General features: G+C 36.1%; 1 protein-coding gene across 13 annotated transcripts in view; it reads right to left on the reverse strand.

The window, feature by feature from the left end:
- Positions 1-4,520: 4,520 nt before the first annotated feature.
- ADGRL2 (adhesion G protein-coupled receptor L2) overlaps positions 4,521-16,149 on the reverse strand; it is a 191,988-nt gene continuing 180,359 nt past the window's right edge. For 4 of the 13 annotated variants that reach the window (XM_035018166.1, XM_035018167.1, XM_035018171.1 and 1 more), the window contains 4 exons: positions 15,286-15,454; positions 12,355-12,483; positions 11,753-11,849; positions 5,793-6,547 (listed from right to left, as the gene is read on the reverse strand). In XM_035018166.1, the coding sequence (XP_034874057.1) occupies positions 5,793-6,547; positions 11,753-11,849; positions 12,355-12,483; positions 15,286-15,454 (1,150 nt within the window). Of the gene's footprint in view, positions 6,548-7,249; positions 7,303-9,588; positions 9,671-9,901; positions 10,031-11,752; positions 11,850-12,354; positions 12,484-15,285; positions 15,455-16,149 lie in introns of all 13 variants that reach the window. The other 9 variants (XM_035018174.1, XM_035018172.1, XM_035018177.1 and 6 more) reach the window with 7 other exon arrangements.

Here is a 16,149-nt window from a genome sequence, read left to right on the forward strand (position 1 = left end):
GACTGCTTTACTTCATTTTCCTTTACAGCCCTATAAACTCAAAGCCAACCAACCAACAAGCCAACCCTCTCTGATTACCGCCAGAGAAAGAAGTATAAAGAATATTCTTGAAACTCCGAGTAAAACCACAGTGACCTATGTTGGCTAAATGATCAGACTCTGTAGCCAAACAACCATCACACCCGCGCAGGTCCGGCCACTCACCAGCTGTGAGACCTTAAGCAAATTATTTATCTTCTTTTGCCAAAGTGGATAATGAGTACCCTTCTCAGAGGAGTGTTGAGAGGATGGAGTGCAAATAAAACTCGTAACATTTAGCACAAAGCCTGGCACATATGCAGCATCTATTAAATGGTAGGCACTAGCACTTTTATTGTTGCAATATGTAAAATTAGTAAATGTGAGACAACATTTAGGCTGAGATAGCTTTTAAAAATTGCACAGCGATTCTTGTTTTGTAGTTCATTATACTGTTGAATTTATTGTGTGCTAGTGCTGTTTTCGTTTAAAAGCTATCTATTAGGATTGATATTTCAGCAGAAAAACATAAATGAATCTTTCATCTAATCAATATCTCTGATACCTATCATTATTATTCCTGGGTGTTCTATATAATAGCTGTCAGCCTTTCTAAAAGAATATCAAAAGACCGGTCATTTTATGCCTAATAAAATCAAACAACAAAACCATGTTGCGGTGACTGCCAAAATGCTTTTTAAAAAGCTTAGTTCTGGGCGCCTGGGTGGCTCAGTCAGTTAAGCGTCTGTCTTCGGCTCAGGTCATGATCCCAGGGTCCTGGGATCGAGTCCCGCATCGGGCTCCCTGCTCGGCGGGGAGCCTGCTTCTCCCTCTGACCCTCCCCCCTCTCATGTGCTCTCTGTCTCTCATTCTCTCTGTCTCAAATAAATAAATAAAATCTTTAAAAAAAAAAAAGCTTAGTTCTGACATATGGTTTTAAAAATGCCTATGAAAAACATTCAGAAAACTATTCAAACCATGATCATTCAACACCGGTCTCTTATGCTCAGACAACATTGGTTTGCTTAAGACTATGTCTTTTAAACATTTCAAAAAAATATATAAACATCTCTAAGGGATTTTGGTCTTAGAGTTTCAATAAGCAAATAATAGGAGAAATGTGTGAAAGATTAATGGAGCAGTATTTTTTTTTTTTTTTTTTTTTGCTGTAGCAAGTAAAGACTTTGGTCAGTTCAGTTAGTTGTACTGGGTTATCTGTTTTGTTTCTTATTTCATACAGTGATCTCTAATGTTAAATGTTAGTATACCCGACAGCATCCACAATGTATTAACTCAGAAAAATTTTACCAGTTAAAACAATAAGCTTTAAAAATCAAACTGACCTCTGAAGACCTCTTTCTCAGAAACTGCACACTCACTAAACAGTAAAGCCATCAGGAAAAGGACGAGGATTCCAGAGAAACCTTATTAAAGAGATGAGGGGTGATCTATTGCCAATATTTGAAAAAGTTTATAGTAGATTTAACGAGCCTCATTATATGGTGCACCTACAGCTCATTATTAATACACTCTGACAGAGATGTTACCCTGGCCTTGAAAGCTCGGTGGCCACAGTGCCTTGCAATGAACTTGGATAACGTGCGGGAATTTCCACCAGTCCCATACATTTTGGAACGAAGTACCAGTAATATGCACAACGTACATGTTGGTTAAGTGTGTGATCTCCTAAACATTCAGGTTTTCTGTTTGGTGCATTTAGCTAACATAATGTGTTTCTATGATCATTTGGAGAAAGACTCAAAGTGACATAACAGAAAATCCTCATTCCATACCATTCAAATGATAATTAAGACTGTCATGAATTAATCTGCAAACCACCAATGCTTCCTGTCTGCCAATGCATACTATTTAAGGACTACTCAAAATCAACTTGATGCTTACTAGCAGGAAGCATGAGATAACGGCATTTTCACCAAAAGCACACCAATTTGATTATCCTGTGAAGCAATCCTCATCTGTATTCAACATGCTAATAACTCTTCATACTCATGTGTGAGATTAAATGCAACAATTTCATGGAAAGAGAAATATGTGGAACACAGGATTGTGTGAACACTTGGTACTAAGTTTTACTTGTAAAACACTGCAGGGACTACTGTCTTTAAAGAAAATTTCATTATCAACCAAATATGGAGAGCTGTTTCCACTGCAGAAATTCAACTTGTATGCATTCATTCAAGCTTTTCTAGTTAGGCTAAAACCAATAAAAATTTTACTGAGTTAAAATTCTTACCAAACACTCTATCCTATGAGAGCATCTTGAAGGTCAGTTTTAAAACTGAAGTTCAAAGTTGAATTGATGGAAACACACATTTTCTCCTTTCTCACTTAAATAAATAAAGCAGGCATCCTGAATACACCCCTTTAACATGTGCACATGCATTTTTTTTTTTAATTTGTTAATGAATTTGTGCAAAATGCTTCTTTTCTTTGTGGAGAGAAGATAGTGATGGTGATTTTGTCACACACGTGCAGCTGTTGTTTTATTGGTTAAAATATTATATATATAGCTACCGTCAAATGAATGTGGATGAGTTTGAATTGACAACTATTTAATTTATAGATTTGTATGGATTCTCTTCCTTATGCCTAAATGATTTTAAAAGCCTGTAAGATAAATGAGCTATGAATATGTGTGTGTGTGTGTGTGTGTGTGTAGAAAAGAACAAAACCAAGCCTATATTTTAAAATAAAATAAAGGAGGTCAATCTGAATTAACTTGTATCAAGCTGCATCTAAATAAATGGGAAAAAAAATCCTTATTACTAGTAGACCAGTTGTATCTGTCTTTGAGAATAGGTACACTAATGTGAATAAAAGTTCACAGTTGTGACTATTGCAAAGAGAAACAATCAAGGATGTGGAAATTCTATATCCAGGTGAAGTCTGAGAAGTCCCAAAGAAACCACTGGGTTAAACAGAATAATGTGTCAGTCAACAGATTAGTAATTTTAAACATAAGAAATTAATTTGTACTAGGGGACATCCTGAATGGAATTTAAGGCAACATTTATATACTTTTAAAAAGAAATCCCTTTTAAAAATGCTTCTTTTTTTGGTGACAAAGATGAGAGATTCCAGACCGCATTCTCTAATACAGACTTATCATAAATTGCGATTTCTAAAGAGAACAGTAACCATTTAGGTACTATGTACTTATGTACCTGGTCACATCGTATCAGTTTTAATAAGAACTGCTTCAAGAGAAATAGTACTAACTGAATAATCAGTGTTTTGGTTTTTTTTTTTTTTTTTGGTAATTCATCACTGAACCAGCCCAACCCTAGTTAGCTTGTATGCTGGGAAGTACGTTATCACACAACACTGTATAGCTTGATAGGAAAAAAGTGTAACGGGCGCCTGGGTGGCTCAGTTGGTTAAGCGACTGCCTTCGGCTCAGGTCATGATCCTGGAGTCCCGGGATCGAGTCCCGCATCGGGCTCCCTGCTCGGCAGGGAGTCTGCTTCTCCCTCTGACCCTCCTCCCTCTCATGCTCTCTGTCTCTCATTCTCTCTCTCTCAAATAAATAAAATCTTTAAAAAAAAAAAAAGGAAAAAAGTGTAACAAAATAGAAAATTAAAACGTTCATTTTAATTATATAATGCCCCCAAATAAAGTTTTGTAAATTCCTGAAGAATTTTAGCCAAAGAAATAAAAATACCCTTCTCAGAGGATTATTAAATCTGTTTGAACATTAATACAATTTCTTATGGTCAGTCTCCAACTTAAATATTAACTCTTGTATGAATACACCTCTCTGTTGTTACCCTATTATTAAATACTGATACTTTATTATATAGTGTCTGCCTTACTTTGTCTGCATTTAGATATATGAATATATACTTGAAAAAGTTTTTCTCATTATTCTTTTTCAATTCAATAGGCATAACGAAGTATGTCCACAGAAAAAAGTTATTTCTAACCTAGTGGAAGCACTTGAGAACCACTACCCTTTAGAAGAATTTGGTATACATGCTTATGATGTAGACAGGAAAAATCTATTTGTTGAGATTCAATTATATGATTTTTGAACCTTTCCATGAAAACAAATATTGTCATTCGCAGCTGCCTATAGGGACAGTTATAATCCTCAAACTGTGAAAGTATGCTTTAGGAATTTCTTCTCAATTCTGCTGAAAAATCAATTTTTTTTAATGATGCCCAAATTTGATTGTAGAATTTCCAAACCTTCTTCTTTTTTTAATTTTTGTTTTAGTTCTGATGCAATGCAACAAGCATAAGTATTTTCAGTAGATTTCTCCATTGAAACTTTTCTGCCAGATTCTGTGCGTGGGTAATGGGCAGTCTGAATACAAATATATTATTGACAGCACAGAGAACCATCAGGCAGCTTAACTGTATTCTTTCTCATACCCGTGGGTTATTATTATGAAGGGACCTACAAATGCCATGGGGGGGGGGAGGGGAAATGCCAGTGTGTTAAAGCCAATTAGGTATCATACATAAAAGTGCACATTAACTACTTGAAAAAATTCACATTTATTTACTTTCAAACCGTGTTAAACTTTACACTGGATATTAGTGATGGGCTCATTATTAACAGGTTTACACAAAGGGATGAAAAGAAAAGCAGAATTTTGCGGAAACAATTTACATTTCATTAGATCTTTATCATAAAATAAATTAATTACTAAATATAGGCAGAAGGAATATGGACGAGTAATATTTATGTTTTATTTTTTAAAAAAGAATAGGCACCTTTTGTTCACTAGAAAGTTTGTGAGAAGTGCCCCGTGCCCTCATTGTCCTCTGTTCAAGAATAAACAGAGGGGTAACACACACTCTTTTCTAGATTTCACCACATTTGTGCAAGGCATGGCATAACTGGCTTCGAAGAGTTTTTTTCCCCATAAACGGTGTTCTTTTGGCAATAAGAAATTTAAATGTAAGAATAAAGACTAAGTGGTCAAAGCAGAACACTGTGTACAGTGGAAAATAAGTGAAAATGGGTAGAACTTACCATGACAAGGTGTAAGAAAAAACATTTCATAACATATGTGCAACCAAGAGCTTTTCACAATATTTTCTTCAAACTCTTTAAAATTATTTTAATGACAATTATATTTCAGTTGGACACAAATGTATTTATTTTACCCTAGCAATAGAACAAAATATAATTTCTTTAGCCATCTTTCATGAGAATAGTTCATTGTACAGTTGAGGAAACATAGGAAATAAGGCCTGTGGCTTGATTGCTAGTGGTTAAACATGTTTTCAATCTTTGCCTTAATGTAAAAGATTTGCAGCGAGCTGCAAACTGACGCAGAATAGCTCTCCTGCTTTTCCAAGTCTTGTCAGGAACAGTAAGGTACAGTAAATTTGTCCCACAGGATTTTAAAGCCTACGTCTTGTATATAATACAATGCAGGCCTACAAAAACGGTGCAGCCATATTTACAGATTTAGTTCACAGACTGCTGCAGTAAAATGGCTGGAAAAGTTTTGTTTTGCTTGCTTCACAATTTCTCTAAAGAGCAGCAGAATCTTAAAATACCTGGTTGGCATCTCTTTTCTTTGTAACAAATAATCATTTTAGTATACTCTGTGTATATACAAAGTTTCTGTACGTTCTATAAAAATTCACAGAACTTCAAGGTTCAGTCATCTTTTTACACTGGAGAACCACAGGTCAACAGAGCCATGTCTCCGAGCAGAGTGTGAGGGAGCTGCAGTGGGCCAACGGAGTCTTTGTTAATACTTGCCTGTGGCCCCCGGAATTCCTTAGCTGCACTATCAAAGACTCGTGACCAGCTGCATTTGTCCTTCCCTAACGTCTCCTTCAGGAATACACCCTTCCTTGTTAATGGGGATTATGTAACCATCACTATTGCCCCGGCTGATCTGGTAACACATCTGAAGCTGATGGCCGGCTCCAAGATTTGGCATGCTTTTGTAGTAAATGTCCTCGTTCTCACTCCTCCTGCAGGGAGAGAGGTCCTCTTCCATGTCCGGGCTGCTCTCCTGGTAGGGAGAGTCTCTGAGATTGGGCATGCTTGTATAAAGAGAGTCTCTGTTGGGGGACTGCAGGTGGTCCTCAGCCTCGGCGGTCAGCTGGGAGACGTAGCTGTCTGTCCCCTCGGGCTTCCCCTTCTTCTGGGGCTGGTACAGAAGGGAGTGAGTCCGCTGAGGAATGAGCGGCGCCTCGAGCTCTTGGTGATGGAGCTCCAGCCCCGGGTTGTCGCCGTGCATTAACGAGGACGCGTCGGCTACGATCGCGTCATCTTCGCTGCTGCTGCCCCCAATCACAGGCTTGACTGGCAGCGTGAGCTCCAGGTTGTGAGTCTTGCCGCCGCCCCGCAGGTTGTTGTGCACTAACTCTGAAATGATCATTTTCTCGAAAGCGGTATCATTCAGGCCGAGTCCACAGTCCACGACTTGCACGCTGTCATTATAGTCCCCCTTGCGCAGTGAGTAGCTGTTGTTAAAATTACCATTTAGCGGTAGAGTATCCATGGCACTTGTATCCCTGGCATTGTTCAGTGAATGTCCTGGAACGGAAAAGGGGGGGGGGGGGCCGTTACTGCCTCTGTTCCTTCCCAAAGAATCTTTACTTCTTTCGTACAAAACTCTTTAATGTCGTTCAGGACAAAGTTGTATTTGAAAGCTAACCCTTGAACAGTGCCAGGCTTTCCCGCGTTCCCAACTGTAAACAGTTGCGACCCCTTAGGTAATAGGAAAAAGTGTGAAAGAATAATACTATTTTCCAGGGAGGGAAGATGGCATACAGAATAGTACTTCATCAATTTCGGGGAGACGGTGGTTATCAATTGATTGATTTTTTTGGTCAACTCTCTGACACTCTTTACAAAGAAGACTTCACTCCATGCCCTTGCATAGTTAATGCAAAGCAATTCATTAGTGACATTTACATTTTAAAGTACGAGACTATGGTTTATAAAAATAAAATTAACAGAATTTGTCCTAAACAACACTAAATTAAAAAGGAATAAGTCACATACAAAAACCGAAGGCAATGTACAACATAAACCCACATAACTGGCAAGCAACTTTTTAAACAACATTCTAACATTTCCTCTTTCTGAAGATGAAGTAAAAAAAAGAATGAAAAAAAAAATGGACAGAGACAAAGAATTCATGTGAAACAAAGACAGCCATCTCTCATACTGACTGGACCAAGGGCCCACAAGCACCATCCAACAACACGATAGACAGCAGGTGGAATGACTCACTTTGGACAACTCACATCATGTCTGTCTGCTCAGGCTATCTGGCCTAAGAGTAGCTGATATATAAAAGAAAGTAAAATGATTTATTGTAACATGATGAAGAATTTCTAAGCTTCTCAGCAACTTAGTCAGAGCAAGGGTTCAACAAATTAGATTACCAGCAATAGCAGCCTTTTGCTTTTTCATTTAGTATTTATTATTTTGATTCTTTTTTTCTTTTGGTACTAATACTCTCTCTAATCGCAATGGCCCCAGGCTCCTAATGGTCAAAGTTTGCCTGCAGCCCTGCAATTGCATCAGCCACAGTGACAGCACCGAATGAACCAGCAAAGTCTACTGTACAAGACTGGCCCACAGACACCATGGGCATGAAGGTTAGACGCAGAAATGTTAGAGATTTCTTAAGTATGGGTCACAGAAATCAAACCAATAAGAGATATTAACTATGGAATGGGAAAAGGGTGTCAGCCTTGGCTAATACATTTTTTATCTCTAAAGGAATGAAAGACTGGTAAGTCTGCTGAAGATATGAAAAGAGGTTTAGAAGGGGAAAAAAAAGATGGTAACATGCTCTCTTGGAATCAGAGTTGTATTTTCTACAGACACATAAACATGTAAACTAAGACATCACAGTGCTTCTCAGGCAAATGGAAATAAAAAGTTTTCAAGAAAATTAAATGGTCTGCACCATGGAAAGTTAGGTTATTCATTCTCAAAATCCTAGAGAAAAAAAAAAATCACTTGTTTACAGATAGGTCTGGAGAAAAAAAAAAGAATGAAATGATGCTACTGAATGAGACTGGCCACTGTGCGGCTGCTGCATTGTATGCAAGGCTTGGAGGAGTCGAGGAAAAATTTCATTCTTGGAAAAAATAGGAAATTTCCCTTTTTAGTGCTGACTCCACTCTTAAAGCTGCAGATTATCCTAGAAAACTCAGTTTCAGGACCAAGAAGTACGTGGGCATTGTTCAATAACTCATTAGCAGAAAATGAGAACGTGTGTGTGTGTGGGGGGAGTGTATCTGTTGGTGCCTCGTGTTCTTTTAAAAACTCTGATCCAACTTCTACGTTGGAAAAACTGACAATTTCATTTTTATCAGGCTCCACGTATAACAAAATGAAGTTACAATAGTATTTGTAAGGCTTCCTTTAGCTTGACTGACGTAATGGTCTAGCTTGCTAAATTCATGCATGCACCACCATCTTTATTTAGAAAACATCTGGTGTTTTAAGTTATAGGTGACACATAGATCACTTGCTAGTATTTGTTTCCCCTCTCGAGGTTCGATCTTGCCGTTTTTCTTTCTTTTTATCATTGCTTAATGAATATAAAAATATATACTGGATAATGCAAAAGGTGTTTTCTATGATATACTGCAGATTTAAGCACATCTTTGACTGGTTTTGAAGAGGCAACTTTTTCTGCCCAAGTTCAGGCAATTCACTTGAAGACTTTCCACAGCCTGTAGCAAGATTACTGTGGGAATGCAGAAATGATAAGTCAATTATTAAGCATTCTGGTTGACAGCACCTCAGGCTTTAAAGAGCAAATTATTTCAGCATTGCATATACTTAAGTATGGACAGCATTTGCTACAGACCTCTATTACTGAAAAAAGGCAGTACAGATAGATGTACTGTTTGAATTTGGTAATAGTTTAGTTGGAAATTGTGAACCACTTGCCCGCTGAGTCTACTTCATGACTGCTAGTTATGTTTTAATTGTGCCGGTTAAAAATCATGCTGAAAAAATTTACATTTGATAGGCAAAGTTAAGTTTGACTCCCATACTTGTCTCTCTGTAGGTTGCTAGAGGAAAGCATAAGGAAAGTAAGAAAAACAAGAGAATGAAAAGAGAAACTGCAGTTACGTTAAAAAAGAATTTTAAGGAAAAAAAAAACGGAAACAGAGTTCTTTGTTTAATTTAGCGGCAAATATCAACCATAAATAAATATCATAGGCTAGCAGTAATTATGTGATAACTTTCACCGAAATCTTGAAAACTGCGTTAATATTAAATGCTTTTTTTTTTAATAAGCTATTAGAAAACATAGTAATACAGGATGGGTTAGTGACAATCTGTCCCCCTCCCCCAATAAAAAACTAAAGGCATAAACTGACTAATATTAACTTCATTCTCAAAGTTTTTTTTTTTTTTAAGAAAAAAAAAAAAACACTACCATAAAGCTGCACTATACTATAGTTTGGTTACATTGATAATGCTGGATGTAGTTTTCTATACCTAGGCATCCAAATTATCTTTATCAGCTAATTCATTTCAGAAGCAAATTCTGTCTGCAAGCTTTAGAGTAAACTAAACAGTATATTACATAGATAGGATACCTCTAAATGATAAAAATCTTGAAGATGGGCTCTCGGACCATGTGATGTCAGTCCTGTAATAATATATTAAGATTTATGCCACCTGTGTTAAAAACATGGATAATTATTGGTAAATACTATCATGACTGAATTTTTACTATAATATAGTGCAGTTTTAGAAGCCTGGCATGGACAATACCGTAATTCTTTAAATTGAGAAATTAAAGATGTAATAAAAAATACATGGCAACTTGAGTATTCTAGAAAAAGGGCAAAGATCAGAGCTCTGTTTAGCAGCAAAGAAAGGTAGTTTTATTCGTAAGTATAAGCACACCTGGTGAGTTAAATACAGGAGCTGAAGGGGCATTACATACAACTGTTTCAGCGAGCAATGTGTTATAGGGGTTGTTAGTGCCGTGGGGTCGAAGAAGAGGGTTTGTTAGTAGGTAATTGCCAGTCATTCCTAAAGCAAAGAAACAGAAAAAAATACATCAGTTCTCTTATTTTTGTGTTACAGTTGCAGTAAAGTACTTTTTGTATTCATCAAGAGTAGCGGACAAGTTGGCAACGGATAATGTGCTGAAATTTTCTGACTGTATTTGAACTACTAATTTGAAGGAGAAAGGGGAGAGGGAAGGTAAATTTCAGTAATTCACAGGTGCCTTCTAAGTCCCCCAAGTAAACACCTGCTGAGGATGACATTTACTAATTTATACAAAATCACTTTTAAACAAAAATGGCAATTAAATGCACAGAGATCAACATTATGTTTCAAGATGTTACTGCTTAATATTAAAAACCTAACCACTGAGGCCCAGAAGAGGGAATCTCAAACTTTCAGAATTTACAGGTGTGGGATTATCCCTCATGAAAACATCTGTGTTAATACCAACTTTGACAAAGCAGGAGGAAAAACAACTTCCACAAACAAGTAAAAAGTATGACACACTGCACAAAGCTTCTCTTAGTAAATGCAAGAGCACGCATGCCGGGGGGGGGAGGGGAAGAGACTGTGTGTATAATCAATTATTAGACCATTCACAAACTCCATACAGTAAGAATTTTTATTCTGTAATCTTATTTGCCAGGTTTCAAAAATGAATCACTGAATAATTCATTTCCTTTTTGATAGTCATCTTAACCGAATTAGGTAAAACATCAGAGCAATGGAATAAACACACATTTCACTCATTCTAATTGACAAATTACAAACCTTTCAATACTTATCAAACATATGTTTTGCATCACTAATGTAATTTGACTAAAAATATTTTAAAATTCAAGTTGGTTTTGATGCCATACATACTCCTTTCTTCATTTTAAACCAGAATCTCATCAGAACAATGTCAACAGTGGAAAATGTCTTTAATATTTGTGATAAAATATAACATGTTCTATTATATTACAAATCAGTGTATCAAAACAAATTACCTGGATAAATTACCTTTTTAAGGATATGTATACATAAGATAACATGATTTTTTCGTACCAAATTCAAATTAACTAAGCTTGCACTCAGGATTTTGTGTGTCTATGTGCACTTGTGTCCTTATCCTGCTAAATTATTTTATTTGCCAGCTTATTTTAAGTAAGCATTATATTGCTCATATGAGTTTAAAGTTGTAAACACATTAAAAATAGTAATTCAAAGAGAAAAAACTGCTTTGTAGATTCTCATGTCTTTAATTATTTGCTTATGAAGATTTACTATAAATGTTTTTGACACTTATTTTTTACTTTTGGGAGGAAGCATAAGATAAAATAATCTTACAAATAAGAATTTTCGCCACAAAACTGGCACTGTTTAATGTGAACAGGAGTTATTCTAACTCTATTAAATGTTTTAAAAAGAAAACGTTCACAAATGTCTCAGAAAAGAAAAATCTGTATTCACTAAAGGAAAACATTTTAATCTGTGGCAAAGTATGTTCTCAGCAATTACTTTTTCCTGCCTTGTTCTGTTACTGCGGAGTTTGAAATTCTACTTTTTGCATTACATTATTGAATAAGACGAATTTATATGTACTTTTATAAAGGATAAAAGTTGACTCAGCAGGATTAAAAGCTTGTGATATAAACCCATTCGAGAGGGGGAAAAATAAATCGGTATTTTCTCTAGAATTATTGTAAATTGGCAAAAGGTACAAAATTTATATTGTAGGCTCCAATTTCCCTAGTAACTGACCTTGATTAAGTGTTGAGGTGCTATTGATGTCGCCTGAGATAAAAGAAGATTCAGACTGTTTCCTCACAGTATCATTCCACATCCTTCTTATACGGCTCTATTAACATAAAATAGCAAACATAGGTTATGTTAGTTTCCCCAAGCTCACCTTCTGAAAGCCACATAAAGGCCTACCCTAAACAACCTGTGTAGGATTACCTGGTGGCCTTTAAAAAGGAATGTGTGTCGATTCTGGTCTAAAACTAAGGAAGTCTAGAACTAAAGAATATTTCATCTTCCACTCTTAAAAAGGTTTTTAAAAAGTGGAGGTGACTGATTAATTCAACAAATGTTCAGTGAGTGCCCACCATGAGAACTTAGGGTATCCAAATGAGGATCATATACTTCTTAAAGAAGGAGAGCTCTCAAAAATGATGTTCACACCTGAAGAAACACCTTGAATAAATACTTAAGAAGAAATTAAGACCAAAATACTAAAAAAGTAAGTATTTGCTACCTAGATCATTACAATGAGGAGACAATTAGTGCATCTGAACACAACACGTCTCAGTAGGCTTTCTATAAAGAAGGTTAATTAAAGATGCTGTCAAGTTCTTTGTTACCTGTGTGCCAGAGGAATACCGAGCACTAGTTCTGGTGGTTGATGCCTTCACTGAACTGTGGGGGCTCTCGGTTGGGAGGCCGCTGCAGCAATATGAGTGTCTGAAGCACTTGCCATATTCTTTTCGTACCTGCATTGAATAACCACGAGACCGAGAGATTAACAAAAACATACCTGCTTCTCTCACTCTCTCTCTATAATTAAATGAGCAGTGGAAATAACTGAGAAGAATAAGTTCCACTAACACTCTTCTGTGGAGCAAATACATCGGATTTCTAAAATCAAGCTCGACGGAAACTGCTGAAATAGTAATCAGAAAAATCTCTCTGCCTACCAGGCTGGCTGGTAAAATCTTCAAAATGTGATGTAATATGTAGAAATGCTTTATGCCCTATTATTATACAAATGTTGTTAATACACACATAATAATGTTTTAAAACCTCATTCTATCTATATACTTAGCAACCCCAATTTTATATTTCATGCTAAGAAAATAAGGACAAAAAATTAGTACTTTCCTTGCTTAATTACATTAACCACTCATAATTCAGTCATTTGAGTTTTATACACTTCGTGTCCTTTTAGGTAGGTCAATACATAAACTTCTTTTACTGGATTGCATAGTTTTGCGGGTAACCTCTTTATAATGACAAGACTACTTTGGCACATGAATAAAGAAAAAAAGGACTTTGATACATATGCTATTAATTAGGATGGAATGTTTTCTTCATTTTCTGATGTGTCTAGCTTTCACATTTAGTGTAGAGCATCTAAGATGCCTATTCACTTCATTAGCACACAAGGGAACTATTTATGCAATTTCCATTCACATTAATGAGTTACCCATGTAATTTCCCTTTTCCCCTGAAGCTTGGATATATGAATAGACAGGAAAGCTGTTAGGCCTAAAGAAAGTTTAAAGGAAACTTTAAAAAGTGAAGTCCAAACAACTGCTAAAGAATAGGGCCCCACCTAGAAAGGTGGTGCAGAATTGGGAAGCATGGGGAGGAGGGCTGGATTCTGTGCAGTTCTCTTGGCCTATGAATAAGTTCTGCTCTGGCTTAGAGCCAGACTGAAATTAGAACACACAAGAAGGAGAAGTTGCAGAAGAAATTACTTTCTAGTAGGTTGCCAAAAACACTCAAAAAGACCCCCCCCCACATACACACACAGTTCTGTGCTCAGTATCTGCCTGCACAGACCATGACTTTGACACTTACTCCTTGAAAAATTACAGCATTAAAGGTACTAGATGACCTTTTAAATCCAAGTGCACTTGCATTTTCATCTTCTTAGCCTTATTTAATTAACTACACCTATTAGAACAAGTAACAATGGGCTTGAACTTTCAAAGCATTTTCTTTGCTTAAATATGCTCACTCAAGCAGTAAGAAGCGTGATTTATTTATTTTTATTTTATTTTATTTGCGAGAGAGAGAATGAGAGACAGAGAGCATGAGAGGGAGGAGGGTCAGAGGGAGAAGCAGACTCCCCGCTGAGCAGGGAGCCCGATGTGGGACTCGATCCCGGGACTCCAGGATCGTGACCTGAGCCGAAGGCAGCCGCTTAACCAACAGAGCCACCCAGGAGCCCCAAGAAGCGTGATTTTAACTAAATCATTTTATATCATATTCTTAGCCATTCATCCTGGCAGCACCCAACAGGACATATCCAAGACTAAGTAGAATGTGTTCAAAAGGAAGTCCAGCACACTGTTTCAAAAATGTAATTGTTAATTAAAAAGCACAGCAAAATCTCTTTGTTCAATTAATGCACATACCTCTACGAGGAAATAATTTATGCTTTACGTCAAACACATTTGGAAGAAATTATGATATGTGATCCTATGCATGTATACAAAATGCTCATTTGTGTAAGAAATAGTAAATACTAAAGTAATTATAAGGTTATACCTGTATAATGTTTAGAAAATTAAAGTTTAGTGTTACTAAATAACACCTGATACCTCACAAAATTTTTTTTGTACATTTAATGGCTATTAACTGCTCTGAAATGCTGTATGACCAAGACAATGGCAATCAAAATGGTATTTTATCCAAATACTACCCTCCAATGTTGGTTTTGCCTAATGCCTATATTGCTGTGAATGTACATTATCTGTATGCACATTCCACTGTCATTATCTCAAAATTATAGCTTACTCAACAACTGATGGAAGTAACAACACTATCATCTTGTCAAGACTGAAAACATAATAGTTTTCACTTTCAAAATTCTATTTCTCTGTTCAATTTAGTGACCAACTAGTAATAACAAAATAAAAATACTCTTTTAGATATGCAGACAGAGAAAGGATGTGATACCTAGTTAAAAGGCGGCTAAGCTCTTCTCTTAGGTTTACATCTTCTTGCAAGTTTTTCATCTTTAACTTTAATTTTTGAATCATTTTTGCTGACTCCAGTTAACATAAAATCAGGACAAAATAATAAGATGTGAGATATTAAATTACTGGGTTTTAGATCTTCCACAACTGCTCAAAAGGTAACATTAATATTAATTTTTTGTATGTCTGGTGCTTTTAAAATCAAGGTCATTTATCCTTATGTTCAATTTCGTTTTGGACCACTGCATTCCCTTTATCGAGCAAAAAAATGAGATTATTTAACCTTTTTTTATCTTGTACACCTTTTGCACAAAGCACGTTTGTAGACCCTACTAGCAAAAAAGAAATCTTAACGTGAGTGTCTAGTTTCTAATATTCCCAAAGTGAGATCCAAAAAGATGACTGGTACTGAGTTATTTTATATGTGAAGCCCGAATTTCCAGACATGCATTATTACAGTTAATGTATGACTAAAAACGATTCTATTTAGTACTATGTCAGCTGTAAAACTGTAAAATCTTCTCTATTTCATCTCTGATTTTCAAACCAAGGAACAAGGAACTAGAGCCTCTAGGTGTCTTCACTTACTTTCTTTTGGAGAGCACAGTGAAAGATGAAAATGAACACTCCCTGGAAAGCGTTAAAGATGGTGAAGAGATATGCCATCACAATAGTCTCCTCATTTATAAAAAGCAACCCAAATGACCAGGTTAGGCCAAGAAGACATAGAAGAGCAAAAGCGCCAAGCACCCAAGACCTGAAAAAATAAAGTGAATTTTATTAACAAGTTCAATGAGAGAACAATATATCTCACACTTAAATATTAACATTATCAGTAGTAGCAGTTGACTTTCTCTATGTTCACATTCAAATTCAACCAGCATTTTGGCTTTAACCTTTCACTGATTAAAGAAAGAACAACAGCATTTAGTACTGCAGCCTCCAGTGAAAACAGCAACAGCAGGTATGACCTTTTCTTACTCCAGCATTAACAAGGTATCAAAACTATATTAAAATACAAGGTGTAAAGCATCCCCCACGACTTTATTGTCTTTTATGTGCATTTTAGTATAAGAAATTAAGGAGTCCTTAATTAGTTTACTCCTATCTTTTTATTCCTGTGGTGTACTCATGACACTGAATAATGCGACACATACAGAAAGGTTAAATGGCAGATAATCGCTTAACACCTAAACTGCAGGTTCTAATAAACTAATCTTAGGTGAACCTAAGGTATTTTAACTAAAGCATGAAGAAGCCTCGCTGAAATGGGACAAAAATGAGAACTTCAAAATAAAATAATTTTGGAGAGATTTCATCATGAATAGCTTAAGGAGAAAAGAACTGTAGAAAATAGGACGGAATGGAAAGGATTTAAAGTCAGTGCATTCCATGTCTAACTAATGATCTTACTTGATAAATGGCTTATTATCTTCATAGCTAGAAAGCATT

This window comes from Mirounga leonina, unplaced genomic scaffold (genome assembly GCF_011800145.1).
Source record: "Mirounga leonina isolate KUSES-001 unplaced genomic scaffold, KU_Mleo_1.0 Mir_173, whole genome shotgun sequence".
Taxonomy (NCBI): Eukaryota; Metazoa; Chordata; class Mammalia; order Carnivora; family Phocidae; genus Mirounga; species Mirounga leonina.